Genomic DNA, 15000 nt, shown 5'->3' with positions numbered 1-15000 from the left:
AAATTAGTATATCATTTATCTTAGGGTTTAATTCAAGGACCAGAAGAGTTTGCAGAAGGTTTAGCATATGGTGTTAAAAGTCTTGTTGGAGGAACAGTTGGTATGCTAAATTTTATGTTAACAAATCACAAAAAAGAATATTTATCATGTGAGCTAAAAATTGGAATCTAACAGTATTTAAAAGTGGCTTCTTTTTGCTTTCAAAGTAAAAAGAAGCCACTTTTCTTTAGTAGTCTGCTTCACTTTGAAACAATTGAAAAGTATACATGTTTTGATTTTTACAAATATTTTTATTGAAAACTCATCAGACAAATTTCTACTTTATGTCCCAAAAATGTTTTTACTGGAATATTTTCAATACTTTACACCCTAAAAGTTATAATTTAAAAAAAAGTGATGGCATAATTCACTTTAATAATTTTAACTGGTCTATAAATTGTGAATGTAAATTTAGTGTTGTTTAAAGTTTAAAACTGAATTATTTTCTTGGTTTGTTAAAGTTGCTGAAAATGTTTTTAATAAGAATTGTTTTTTTTTTTAGTGTAATAATTTTGTTTGAATTTAAGGTGGTGTGTCAGGAGCTGTATCAAAGATTACTGGAACTGTAGGCAAAGGTTTAGCCGCTCTCACAATGGATGATGAGTATCAACAAAAAAGAAGGCAAAGAATGAGTCAGAGACCTACCAATCTTGGGCAAGGACTTGCAGAAGGTGGAAAGGGTCTTGTCAAGGTCTATTTTTTTATGTGCACAGCATTTTGTTGCATTTCATTTATACATGAGAAACTTAACTTTCCTATGATACTTTAGTTACTAGAACTGTCTTCAATTTATTGTGTTTGTATAAGCCTCTTTATTAGATGGTGTGTGTGACCATAGCATATGTTTTTTATATCTGTTTATAATTTGTTTAAATAATTGTGCAAGCTTAATAGTTCATTAAAGTTCAAAATGATTTTTTCAACAGCTACTTTTTCCACTGCTATAATTTCTTGTTATCAGTAAAAGTATTTTTAGGGTATTTTTTCTGGTGTCACTGGCATTGTGGTGAAACCCTATGAAGGTATAACATTCTTTAAATTGAGTGCATTTATAAATTAGCTGGTGTGTTGAGAGTCTAGTCTATAGTAGATAATACATCTTGAATGCAATCTCAAAAATGTGTTTTAGGAGTTAAATGCTTGATGAAGTTTAAGCAGGATGAGATTTTGATAAAACTTTTTGCATGATTCTTACGCCTCACTAATTAGGTGCAAAAGCTGAAGGAGCAACCGGTTTCATCAAAGGCATTGGTAAAGGGTTAGTAGGTGTTGTTGCAAGACCAGTTGGTGGCGTGGTAGATATGGCTAGTAGTACATTTGATGGGCTTAAAAGGTTTTTTTTGTTTTTTTTCTAATTTTTGATTTTTAAAAATCGTTGAGAAAAGTTGCTTAGGTTATTTGTACTTTGTATTTGTTGCAAAAACCATTTCTAATAACATTTTATTTGAGGAGGAAAAAAATTATTCAGAATGACATTTGTATAAATTACATTTTGGTTTAAACATATTTTACTACTTTGATTATCGTAGTTTTATCATTTTTTAATTTTTTTTTTTTTATCTTTATTTTATTATCTTAAATTTATTGTTTTCTATTATCTTAGTATTATTGTTTTCTTTCTTTTATTATTATTATTATTTTAGTTTTATCTTTTGTTGTTTTTTATTATCTTAGTTTTCTTTTTTTTTAATTTTTCTTTTTCTTTTGTAACAGCACAACAAGCGGTGTGAAACGTATTTCTCATAATCGTGTTGCTAGGGTCTTTCATGCAGATAAGGTATGACATTTTGTTTTTATAAGGCCTTTCATTATTGTTTTAAACTACTTTTCAGTTTTTAATTTTCCAGTCAGTGATCCCCGTGTTCTTTACTAAAATGCAGTGTTTTATCAATCACCATGATATTTTTAATTTATATAAAAAGTAGAAGCAAAGTGTTTAGAATTTCGAATGATAAAAAAGCTCCAGCACATAGCTCCGCTTTTATTTAATTAAAAATTTTTCTGATCAAGTAGGAGTAGAAGAAGAGGAATATATTGATATTAAGCCTTCTTAGGGATGAAAGTATTGTTTTTAAAAAAAAAGTGATGATAAGAGATCTCAATGGAGAAACAATAGTTATAATCCCCAGTTGCAGTAACTGTGTCTATTGTCATACCGATTTCATCTCATTCGCTGGACTAGTGACTGATTGATTATTAGAGCAATCATGTCCTAGTAATCAGTTAGTCATGGTTTGTTACATTTTTTGGTCTCAGTCTCAGTTAGTCATGGTTTATTACATTTTTTTGGTCTCAGTCTCAGTTAGTCATGGTTTGTTACATTTTTTTGGTCTCAGTCTCAGTTAGTCATGGTTTGTTACATTTTTTTGGTCTCAGTTTCTTTTTCTTCAGGTGAATCTTTTTGGAAAGCTTTTTGTCCTTTTTTTCAGGTTTTACGAGCTTTTAATGAATATGAAGCAGAAGGTAACAAAATATTAACGGTAGGTTTTCACTTTTACATTACTAAATATAAAATGAAAAAAAAAAAAACCATTTTAACCACTTTTGACTTTTTAACTTTTCAATTTTTCAGCTTCAATGTTTTTATTGAATGACGTTTTTTCTTTGCTTTTCTGAAGGAAGTGGATAAAGGTCGTTATTCAAAAACTGATTTTTACATGGCGCATATTTACCCTGTGGATGTAAAGAGTTATTTAATTCTGACGAACAAGTAAGTCTTGTTTGAACAACATTTTTTTAAAAATACTTTGTTTTCGCTTTTCAATATTGTGTATAAGTCTTTAAAAATTTAAATTGTTCTCTGGAAAGTTTGAAGTTTTGTAATTTCATCCTGTACCTCTTTTTGGTACAGTAAACCATCCTTTAGACAGGGCGATAAGCATAACCTTATATGCTTCATTTTTTATTATAATGATGAAAATTATCTTCCTCACCAAATGCAAAATGTTTAGAAGATTTTGTATATTTGATTTTATATTTTTTAAATTTGTAATATATTATTGTAGAAGCATCATCGTAGTGAATCGCAACGACCTTTTGCACGAGTGGGAAAGCTCTTGGAAGCTAAGCTTTTCAGAAATAAAAGACGATCCTGTCGTCGAAGGAAATAAGATCACATTCAACCTCACCATACCGGTATCATTTTAAGTCAACACTGGTTTGTTTGCTATTTTGTTCAGGGTTTTGTTAAATGTTAAACTTCCCATTCTCGCGCATTTGTTTTTGGTGAAATGGCAAATCTTTTTTCACTATTGACACCTTTTTATTTGTGGAAAACTCAATTTATAAAGTACAAATTGTTGACGAAGGAAAACTATTTAATTAGTTTTTATCCTCCAAAAATAAGTCATGTTTAAATTTTTCGCAGGTTTATTTTACTCGTGGATTCTTTTGTGAAATATTAACTTTTATGCTGATCTTTTGTAACTTAAATTCATGTTTTTTAAGTTAACTTGTTTCCACGCCCCTTTAGCTCCATCGAAAATCTGTATTCAAAAAAACTGTTAATGCGCGTGTGATCACGTTACAGACGGACGCTATTGCCAAGGTATTTTTATTTTTTAGTGGTTTCGTCACACCTCCAAAACTATAATTTAAAATAAGAAACTTCGTGGGGGATTGATAACATTGGGGATTAATTTTGATTAGGCTTTTGAATTTTTAAGGATATATATTTTCTTATGTGATGTACTTATTTCTTGTGCTTAAACAGTGGTTTGTATCGAAATTTGAAGACGCCAAGATGTTATAACGATGGTTGCAGTAAATTGTCATTCGTATGAAAAGAAATATTTCTTTTTTTATTTTTTTCTATGAATTTATATTCTTTGTAAAAATACAGGATATATAAACCAAATTTTATTTTCAATTTTTTTAATTGAAGAAGCTGTATAATACTTGTTGATTTCAAAATTTCATTTCATTTTGGATATTCTACCAAATAAAATCTTTAAGATTTGTTTTCAAACATTTGAATGTAAACTAAAGAGCATAAAAATAATTCAAAGTTTTTATATTTTAAAAACGAGTCTTGTAAAATATTTTACAACTTTTTCTCTTGTACGTTAATATTTTTAAAAGATTCAATAAAATCACCGTCACTGGATCCAATAAAGTCATTTTTGCGTGCAATCAAAACTAAACATAAGTCTCTCTTTATATATATATATATATATATATATATATATATATATATATATATATATATATATATATATATATATATATATACAGTACTGTGAATAAGTTTTAGCCCACTTATTAAAACTCATGTTTTTTTAACATATTTTGAATAATACCTTCTGAATATTTTTTTACATAAAATAATGTCTAACTTCAAACAATACCAAACACTATTTTAACAAACAAAAGCAATAATCAAAATTTTTAATAGGTTTTTGTATTTAAATATCTAACGTGTTTATTTTTATTATATGCTTATCTTAACCCAATTCGTATCAGCTCGTTTGTTTTTAGTTTGCTCGTGTATTTTTGTTTATTTATTGCTGTGAAGGCTTCATATTAGATGATAGTACAGTTTACAAAGATATTTGATAGATACTATGTGTTTAATATTAATTTTTGTTTTTCTAAGAGCGAAACTTATTCTAATTTAAGTTTTTTTGTTCATTGTTATTAAAGTGCTAAAATGGGTAAAATTCCACTACTTATCGTCTTTCATGAAGAAGGTTATTCTCAACGACAAATTGTCCAAAAAACAAAATATTCAAGGACAGCCATTACAGAAATAAAAAAATTTAAAAACACGGGATCTCTTGAGGATGAAACTCCAAGTGGAAGACCTCCAAAGCAAACAAAACATGACATAAAGCATTTTAAAAATGTGTCTCTGCGAAATCGGAAAAAAAACCTGCAGTGAACCAGCCCAAGACATTCAGGCTATGACTGGGACAAATGTTTCCTCATCTTGCATTTGACGACATTTGCTAAAAACTGGGTTAAGAAGGTGTGTTATCGCCCTGATTGTCTACATCCAACAATCAAGCATAGAGGAGGTTCTGTTTTAGTTTGGCGTTGTATTTCATCATCTGGAGTAGCTGATTTAATTAGAATTGATGGGAAACTGACAGGAGAACAACATATAGAAATTTTAAGACATCATTCAATACCATCTGAAATGAGAGTAATTAGTAATAGTTTCATTCTACAGCAAGACAATGATCCCAAAGATTGTTCCCGAGTGGCCAAAAAATATTTACAGGACATGTGTGAGGAGGGAGTTTTCGAAGTAATGAAATGACCTGCTAAAAGTCCAGATTTGAACATTATTGAACATGTTTGGGATATTTGGATAAAAAAAAGGCTGAATATAACCCCAAAAATGTCGAAGAATGTTTCCGAATATTAAAAAGAAAGTGGGCCAATATTCCAAAAAATTTCATTACAAATTTAGGAGATTCGCTTGTGTGATCAATGCAAGAGGCGGACATACGAAGTATTAATTGTGTTTTTTTTTTTTGTATCATATTTTATTAAATTATTTTTTGATATTTTTGTTTGCAATATGTGTCTATAAACCAGATTTTTTTTTACTTCATAAGTCCTTTATATTTTTACGATAAAATCAAAAATAATTATAAAATTATGGTGGGCTAAAACTTATTCACAGTACTGTGTGTGTGTGTGTGTGTATGTATATATATATATATATATATATATATATATATATATATATATATATATATATATATATATATATATACTATATTAGTATGTTAATTTTTTTTTTACGGCTGCACTTGACTGGATTGCATTTTGAAGTTCCCAAACAATCTTTGTCGTTTTTATTGCATATTACTTGCCATGAACTATCAGGCTTTCGCTTAGTGTATAAGCATTTCTTTTTGTTAGCATCGATTTGCACGTTTTCATACCAGGAATCGTCTTTTATCAATCCGGTTCTAAATGAAAAAAAATATTGTACTTGATAGCCTTTTTCTAGGGAAGCGAGTTTTTTACGCGTTTTTTGAATTGAGCAAATAAAAAGCTTGTATTGCATCACTTCAAAAGATGACGTAATATGTACTTATTTCTTTTCTCTTTTGAATTATACGATAGGCGTCCATCATTTCATTGAGTTGCAAAATTTTATCATAGGCCACCATTATTTTAATGATTTGTATGTTAAGCTTCCTGTTCATCAATTTCCTCCACGCGAAATCTGAGTAAAATCTTCAAAAATATAATTTATGCAATCGTTAAATTTAACACATAATTACAATAATTAAACAGCTTTAGTAAATTTTAAACATTTTGCTGTATTAAAATGCTTTATGAGAGTCTTTGATATGTTCACTTCTAAAAATAGAATATAACCAGATATCAATTAACAATGGTTACCTAAATATCTTGATATTTTATTAGAACTTGTTCAAAAAGTTGTTTTCAATCTCTTAGTTTGGCCTTTTAATAGTTCGGTCTTTTGAATTTTGGGTTATTTCTTTAGATTCAGATACAAAACAACATCACAAAAGAAATGAACAAATAAATGATAAGTAAAGAGTAACCATACTTATTAAACTTCAGCTTGAGAATCTTTCCAACACTCGAGGGGTTTTTATACTTTTTGGTCATTTTGTACCAGGCTTTTTCGGTGTTCTTTTCCGGTTTTTCGCCGATATTATATTTCTAAATATGAAAACATAAGAATTTGTGATCTCTTTTTTTTTTTTTTATTTTTACATTTTTACAAGTTGAGCGAGAATTGACTAAAGTTATTTCCAATTAGGTGAACGTAGATTTATTTCTACCTACGAATTAAAACGCTTTGTTTAAAGCCGATCCTTTGAGTATAGAAAATTGATTTTTAAATTTGGTTATTCACTACTGCTTTTTGTTAGAGGTTTTTACTTGAAGATCTTTTAAATTAAGATTTTTACAAAAACCATTCTTTCCAGTAGGCTTGCTTGAGATAAAAACGGGTGAAAACGCAATTGAAGACCTCAGTGCTAAAAGTACTTAAGTCACAAAATACCCGTTTTGAGATAATGGAGCTCGAAAATTCAAACTGACACTGAAATCAGATAAAGATGAAAACATTTCTGGTGATTTGGTTTTATATAGACGGGTCAAATGAATATATTTAAGGATATATTAGCTATAAATCCATGAATTATTTTGAGATGATGACTATTTCTGTTTTTTGATTTAAGTACTTTTTGTCCAAATTAGCCATTCCAGACGATTTTTTTATAATTCAAATAAATATATATAATTTATATCATTGTATAGAGCTTGACTTAACTTAAAAAATGAGGGGTCAATCGGCCTTTGAAGTTAAGCGGATCTAAACTTATTGAATTTTTTGTAGTGCGAAAATTGATGATTTTTTGACGAAAGGTGAAAATTGATGATTTTTTGACGAAAGGTGAAAATTGATGATTTTTTGACGAAAGGTGAAAATTGATGATTTTTTGACCGAAAAAGAGAGTATTTTTGGATCATATTGACTTTTGAATAACTTTTGAACCGTTATTACATTTGACTTGATATTTTCCATATTGATTCAACAACTATAAAACAACAAAACACCAGCAAAAAAAAATTTTAGTTCAGTTGGAATTGCCCAGAATCATCTATTTTACAGACTGAGGGTTTTTAATTATTTACTTAGTTTTGGTGTCATATTGACTCTTGAATAACTTTTGAACCATTATTACATTTGACTTTAAATTTTTTATAGTGATCCAACAACTATAAGCAAATAAAATACCACAATTTTTTTTTAATCTGTACGGACTGCCCAAGTTCATCTATTTTACGCAAAACGCGAGGTAAGAACTATTTTGTTCTATCTCCCATTTTAAAAGTTGGGAGAAAATGAGTTATCAGTTTTAGTTAGTGATAATAACTTTTAAAATACGCATTATTTTATAAATTCTTTTCAAATAATTTGCTTAAACATAAATTATTTAAAGCAAAAGTTATTATTTCTTTAAAAATTAAAGCTAAAACTTTAAACAATTTTTACTTTTAGAAAAAATCAAAAACTTTCTCCCAACGTTAAAACTTGGAGATAGAACAAAATAATTCTTACCTCGCGAAAATAAAAACAAAAAATGTCATAAAATATGCGAAGGAATATATATATATATATATATATATATATATATATATATATATATATATATATATATATATATATATATATATATATATATATATATATATACACACATAAATTCTATATACAAATCCTTAGAATCTATTCTTCAAGAAAATAAAAATAAATGCTTGTTATAAAAGAGGAAAGACTAAACCACCTGGACGCTTTTAAAAAACTTTTTTTTCTATAAAAATAAACCTTGAAGTTTTGAAACGCTTAGAACTAAAAATGTATGTATAAAAGTTAAAAAGTGTCCACATTCCATTAGATTCCTCATCCCTTTTTTAATATATACGGAAAGTTTTATAAAAATTGGATGTGTTTTGCTACTAAGGAATCCTAACCTCCAAAAGCTTCGTTTTAAAAAAACGTTCCCGCTTCAAGCTTTTTTCTTAAAAGTGGTCTTAAGATATGGATAAAATTTAAATGAAGCCATATAATCCATAGTACTTTCTATATATGGCTGGAAAGAGGTTGAGTAACACTAATTGATTCAAAAAACCTCAAGGTGTTTTCTTAAGCATACAAAAAGATATAAGAGAGTAAAGTTCATGAAAATTACGTGTTTTTTGTCAAACGTCAAATGTTTTTCGTTGAGCCGTGGAATCGCTATCCAAATTCAGTAGTTAGGTACTTTTTGCACCAAAATTCAACACTGAACTTTTATTTTACAGGATGAGGTTGCTAACGCATTGTTTTATATTTTTTAGTGTGTTTTATTGTAAATTTGTATCACAAAACTATAAAAATGAAATACAACACTGAACTTTTATATTAATTCTAAATACAAATTTAAAAAAAAAACAACTATTCAACATCTTCACTCCTGAATTTTTTCTGACCGAACCCTAACTTTTTGACCCAGAGAAAACCTCTTGGGTTGTGACAGTGGACACCTAGTAGACTTCAAATATATAAACTTTGAAATGGAACTATTCCGTCTGTGGGAGAAAATTGCTTGTAGAAATTCAGTATTTAATTAAAGATTGCTCAATTAATGATACATGATATTGGTTAAAATCAAGCATTCTATTCTGAACTTTATAATTACAAGGACAAACTTAGTAATGAAAATATCATAGTTTTACATCAACAACACTATTACATTGTCTTGACATTTTTTCATTTCATACTATTTTCAAATATTTGCTGTTGTAATCAACCAAGCAATTTCTTAAACATTCTCCATATTGAGGATAATCAACAAAGAGCATTTGAAGCATTGCCAGTGTAGACTAAAGTCATAATGAAGGGCTTCTGTTGCTTGTTCACTATAAATTCCAGGTGAACAGTTTTTACTTTGAATAAATTGAGTCACATGATGAGAGAGGGCGTGGACTTTTGTTTTGACTGTAATACCTTCCAAATCAAGATATTAGTCTTCAAACTTTGATATCTTGTCTTCATGTAGAGGATCCAGACTTTTTCCATAACAAGCTTTGACCACTAGGTCAAACTTTCTGAGCGTGTCAATAAACCTAATGATTTGAGCACCTGATTGTTTCTCTGCAAACTGCTGCAAAACATCCACGTTGTTCAAGAGTTTTTTACAGTCAGCACTTACAAACTGTCCTTTATGATAGGGTTTTACTTGAATATGAAGAGCCTTAAACCAATCTTCCACAAATGATGAGCGATCTTTCATAGCCTTTAGGAGATAGTTTACAACACCAATGAACAAATGACACTTTTAGTGGAATCACGTCAAGAACAAGATCATCCTCTGCCAACTTGAAAATGGGGGCATGAACCACATTATTGAACAATATGACCCTCTTTGATTGAGCTCCAGGAATCCACAGTTTTTAAGTTGATTTGAATCAATTTTACACCAACAGCAAGGATGAGAGCTAGAATGTGATTGGAGTCCATAAAGAATGTTGGCCAACTTCATATCACAAGACAGGATAAATCTTAGATCATCAAAACCAATCAAATTAAAAATTGCTGAAAAATTGCTGTATGTCTCTGAAAGGTCTTCACAAATGGCAACCAAAAGCTGACACTTTACACTAGAGTCCTTTGAAAAACTCTCAGTGAGGCATTGGGTTAAAAGGAATAAATCTTAGGCGCTATTTTGCATGTGAGCTATTGCAGACTTTTAAGACTTGTACACTAAGCTCCTGCATATCAATTTTAGCAATAGCAATACTGATTTAAATAAATGGCTATAAATAACATACTTAAAGTATTGATTACAATAATAATATTTCAATAATAAATATTGCTACCCTGCAATAATAATCATGTATAATGAAATCATAAAAATCCTAATCGAAATAAATAAATATGATACTTCTCTAGTATCATACTTATTTATTTCACAAAAAATATTGGTTGATAATGATAAAATGATAATGATATGCAGGAGCTTATTTGCAAGACATGATTCTAGCAGCTATTTACAAGAGTAAGCAATAGATCATTCTTTAAGTATTTTTATTTATTTCATACTTTTCCACATTAATATAACACATTCTAAATTTCCATATTAATATAACACATTCTAAAAAGCCAATATTGTCTTTGACATACATCAGCTTTTTTCAAAAAGTTTTGACTGCCTGAAGGTTGTAATTTATTTTTTCACTAACCAAATATCAGGTATTTTTTAGTGCTACAGCTTCATCAGGAAGTACAGTTAGGCTGCAACAAACTAATGGTGGTCAACCACTTCCAGTCATTCCAGCTAATGACTTTTTATTGATTAATAATGATGATACCTTGCATGAAATTAATTATCAAACACTTACACAATTAAATCTGTTTCATGAATGAAAGAGATTTAATTTCATGAATGCAATATAAGCAACAGTTTATTGATTTAAGTAATCAAAGAATTTGTGGACCCTGGATTCAGTTTGGAGATAAATTCTTATACTAATGGAATTTTTTGAAGACAAACCTGTATTTTAAACAGAAAGGTAAGATACCCGTAAAGCAGTAGAGACTTCCAGGCTAAATGAGTAAAAAGTAGTTCATTTTGCTCAGAATGCTTTTCAAATAGTTGGTCCTGGTATTTTTTACCCTTGCTACAATAAAGCAACCTTTCAAAATCTCCGTGTCTTAATTACTTCTTAGGATCACAAGATCACTGAAAAAGTTGTTCTTACGAGCTTAAAGAAATATCTGTTGTTGGTGATAGTACAAACATAAAATTTTTAACAGGAGGAAAGGCTCATTGTTTCAAAGTGCACAGAAATTGATCACATGTACGGACAAAAACCATCTTGAATTTGAAGATAAACCATGAACTTCCAGATAGTGTGGCGTTAGGAATGAAGGAGATGAGAAAATATCTTGGGAGAACTGGGATAGAGGAAAAGCTTTTGCGATGTTAAAAAATGTAAACTCATGAGTGGTAAAAATATTTTAGAAAAAGATGTCATTTATTATACTGGCATAACAGTTAGTAAATGAAGTGTGCTCCGTCAGGAAATCAGATATTTTAACTCTGATGTACGTGTTGATATTAATGGAGGACAAGGATTTCTAAACATCATCATAAACGTGTTTGACCCAACAGCATTATACTTTTAACCAAGTTTAACTACTTTGATAATTTTTTATATCATTACTCTTTTTTTATTCATTTGGTGCAGCGAAGAACCATCCTAAAATATCTCAAAACGAGAGATAATTAATGCACTTCGCAATTAATGCACTGAGCAAGTATTTTTAGCAGTATAAATGATGTGAAATTTGGTAAACAGAAGTTTTAGACCGTGATAACCTAGAATATAGATTTTTTTTACTTACTTTTTCTGGTTCATCGAGGTCAAAAATTTGGTGATTTCAAACTTTAAAGCAGCATTAAAAGTAATGCCAATAATAATCAATTAGCTGATGAGTTAAAAATTTCATTAAATAAATTACAGACTTACAGACGCTGGTGTTAAGTGCATTGGAAATAGAAAGTTGCCGAGTCCTAGCACGATTAGCGTTCCTCGGTAATAAAAGTGTCCACTGGGTACATGCTGGTGCATTCCAACAATTACATCAAAATGTGGGATCAAGTATTTAGTTGTATTTAAAATCAAAATTTCATTATTAGGTAAAATAGTGTACTCTTCATCCCAGTGTAGAAATGCAATCACAATGTCAACCCTCTAAAAATAAAGCAAGACTCGTAAAAGCTTCGTTAATATTTACTACATTTCAGGATCCTTTCCATCAAATATTTTTGCACGTTTTCTATCATATTTAGGTCACTGCGCACAGTGACTCAAGTTGATCAAAAAACGGCAAAAACTCAATAAAATTTGATAAAAATTGTAAATTATATGTGAAAATAATACTTCTTTGGGTCAAAGAATTCAAATTTATAAACAAAAATATTTTTTTACGCTCACCTTTGATGCGTAAATTGCGAACATACGCGTTCACGCGCGCGTAAGGTTTGGCTGCAGGCGTAAAAAATAATTTTGATTGAAGTTTTAGACTTTTCAAGCTATTACACTACATCTTGGTAAATTTCTTGATATTTGCATAACAATGATTTTCAAAGGATGTTGATACATAGAAATACTTTTTTTTTTTCAGATTTGTTACATTTATTTCTATTTATCTTACAATCATTTTAATAACTTCATCTGGTTTTCCTAGATAATTCTTATGTTTTCTAAAATTTGTTATTTATTTATTCAAACTCATCAATACATCCTCAGAACATATCACAATTGCCAAAATTACTTTATGTAACATGGAAGTACTATGCAGTAGCAGTTTGTGTACAGTAGGAGGCACAACATACCAGCCATACAAACTCACTATAAGATTAGCTGTTTCAATGGCAGTATAATACTAATTCGTCGTTATTAATGGGACATCCACAAGATATGGTTATGAAAATGTTATGTAATCTTATGACCACAATCAGCGTAATTTCAGAAAAAACCTCATGGTTTTTAAATGCTTCTGGCAGAATTACGATCATTTATTTTTCTGCTAATATTGGTATTGTTATACCATCTACATAAACACAAGTTTAGCAATATTAATGGTAGCAACTGAATCAGACGAAAAAATATATTTTTAGGACAGTATTTAACTTTTACCATTAAAATATCGCGCAAGAAGGCGATAAATATGTGTCCAAGAGCTAAGTTTTTAATCATTCAATATTGTTTATCGCTGAGGTCAGTATTCACTTCTAAATCAAGAGCTTGCTTTACAATCATATTTAAAGGAAAGATTTATCCAAAGTGTCTTTAACTTTTTCGATCTATAAAACATTTGACTTTTTTAAAAATAATGTACTAAAAGTAAATCATGATGTTCAACTCTTTTACTTTTTCTCAAATGTAGCTAAAAGTAGCCTTTACTTTATGTTCTCTTTGCTAATTTCTTCAGTTTTTTTTGACTTCGTTAAGTAAATCCTTCTGTAATCGTAATTTATCCACTTGTAATTCACGTATATTCGGGATAAGATCTAATCTTTTTGTTATTGTTTTTAACAATCGCCAAGTTAATAAAATTATTAGTATACATCAAAAACACTTTTGAGTACTATATATAATTTTTCACTATGCAATATTTAAGAAGCATATGATGACAACACTATGTTTCTTGAAACTATATTTGATGTATTAAAACAAGTTATACAAGTAAAAAACACAAATTCAAGAAATACAAATGTCAATGAGCCCATAAAAACCTTGTTTTCCGCCATTTTCATTTGTTTTGATATAATACTCTTGTTAAAAAATGGCGAAAAACAAGGTTTATATGGATTCACTGACATTTGTATTTCTTTAATAACTCCCTATACGCGGGTGATCGCAGCAATCCCTTTATATTCTAGAAGTAAAAGTGTTAACTAAATGAAAAAAATATATATATCTTCTTGGAACTCGGTGGAACATTTTTTAGCTGATATTTAAAACAAAAAAGTATGTATATATATTCTATAATATTTTAGAAAATTCTTCTAATTTGAACAAAAAAAATCAGATTGGAATTTTTTTTCAATATATTTGAAATAAATAAAGTTAAAGTAATATGTTATGTTAAAAGTAAATAAAGATTTTTATTTAGATTAAAAAGTCTCCATTTTTACTAAATAAAAATCTCTCATTTTTCAGATTTCTTTGAAAATGATATCAAAATTTTTAACTTCTTTTAACCATAAAATATAAAATATAAGTTTTATGAAAAAACTGCTTTTACTTTTTAAATAAATAATCCTTTTAATTTATTATTATTAAAAAAAGGACGCTATATTTACAAAAAAGTTGTGAGAGGTTTATTGCCATTATTTTGTTGTTTTAAGTCAATGTGCTGCGTTTTGTTAGTAAATCACCATTTGCAATGACCTGTTTTGTAAAGTTCTTACAAACGCGAAATACATTGATGTTAATGAATTAACTATTGCTCTTATTCAACCGAGAGAAATAATCAAGAACTTTTGCAGTGAATGAACTTTTAACCAAGTTTCCTTTCACAAGTTTGTGATTCTGCTTTTCGCTAGATAAATTTTTTCAACAATTGCTTTTAACTTTGGACATTAGCATTCTAATTTAGCATTTATCCAGTTTTGTAAGCTGAAACTGATTCGACTAGATGATTCCTCAAATGTTTTTTTTTTTTTGTTTTTTAAAAAAAGGACAGAGGAGTTCTATCAAGTATTATCCATTTAATCAAGGAAAGTAAAATGTGGACCTTGAGAAATCATACCTTTTCTGATTTTATAAAATAAAGTGTAAAACAAAAAAACTTTTTAAATACTTGATATCCAATTCACTTATATACCGTTTTTAGCTCGAGAGCCTCTTCTTTTGCCAAACTGTAGTTAAGTACCGCTACCCCAACGTCGCTCTTGTTTCTGACATTAAAGC

General features: G+C 28.8%; 2 protein-coding genes across 6 annotated transcripts in view; one reads left to right on the top strand and one right to left on the bottom strand.

Moving 5' to 3' along the window:
- LOC145181321 (intermembrane lipid transfer protein VPS13A-like) overlaps window positions 1–4144 on the top strand; it is a 46448-nt gene extending 42304 nt beyond the window's left edge. Inside the window, exons 66-75 of the mRNA XM_090071512.1 lie at window positions 25–100; window positions 567–730; window positions 1016–1061; window positions 1249–1372; window positions 1753–1816; window positions 2469–2519; window positions 2658–2749; window positions 3045–3174; window positions 3512–3586; window positions 3752–4144. Coding sequence (XP_089927638.1) covers window positions 25–100; window positions 567–730; window positions 1016–1061; window positions 1249–1372; window positions 1753–1816; window positions 2469–2519; window positions 2658–2749; window positions 3045–3174; window positions 3512–3586; window positions 3752–3790 — 861 coding nt within the window. The 3' untranslated portion in view covers window positions 3791–4144. The remainder of the gene's footprint in view (window positions 1–24; window positions 101–566; window positions 731–1015; window positions 1062–1248; window positions 1373–1752; window positions 1817–2468; window positions 2520–2657; window positions 2750–3044; window positions 3175–3511; window positions 3587–3751) is intronic.
- Window positions 4033–15000, bottom strand: part of LOC149879129 (uncharacterized) — a 16016-nt gene continuing 5048 nt past the window's right edge. For 2 of the 5 annotated variants that reach the window (XM_090071514.1, XM_090071518.1), the window contains exons 5-9: window positions 14915–15000; window positions 12049–12273; window positions 6572–6687; window positions 5763–5960; window positions 4033–4176 (exon numbers count right to left, since the gene is read on the bottom strand). The exon at window positions 14915–15000 is cut by the window's right edge and continues 70 nt beyond it. In XM_090071514.1, coding sequence (XP_089927640.1) covers window positions 4155–4176; window positions 5763–5960; window positions 6572–6687; window positions 12049–12273; window positions 14915–15000 — 647 coding nt within the window. In that variant the 3' untranslated portion in view covers window positions 4033–4154. Of the gene's footprint in view, window positions 4177–5746; window positions 5961–6085; window positions 6232–6571; window positions 6688–12048; window positions 12274–14914 lie in introns of those variants that run through there. The other 3 variants (XM_090071516.1, XM_090071515.1, XM_090071517.1) reach the window with 3 other exon arrangements.

This window comes from Hydra viridissima, unplaced genomic scaffold, assembly GCF_058129835.1.
Source record: "Hydra viridissima isolate aposymbiotic clone 2 unplaced genomic scaffold, HvirCarnegie_v1 scaffold_14, whole genome shotgun sequence".
Lineage (NCBI taxonomy): Eukaryota > Metazoa > Cnidaria > Hydrozoa > Anthoathecata > Hydridae > Hydra > Hydra viridissima.
Note: the sequence above shows the minus strand (reverse complement) of the source record. Positions and strands in the feature narration are given on the sequence as shown.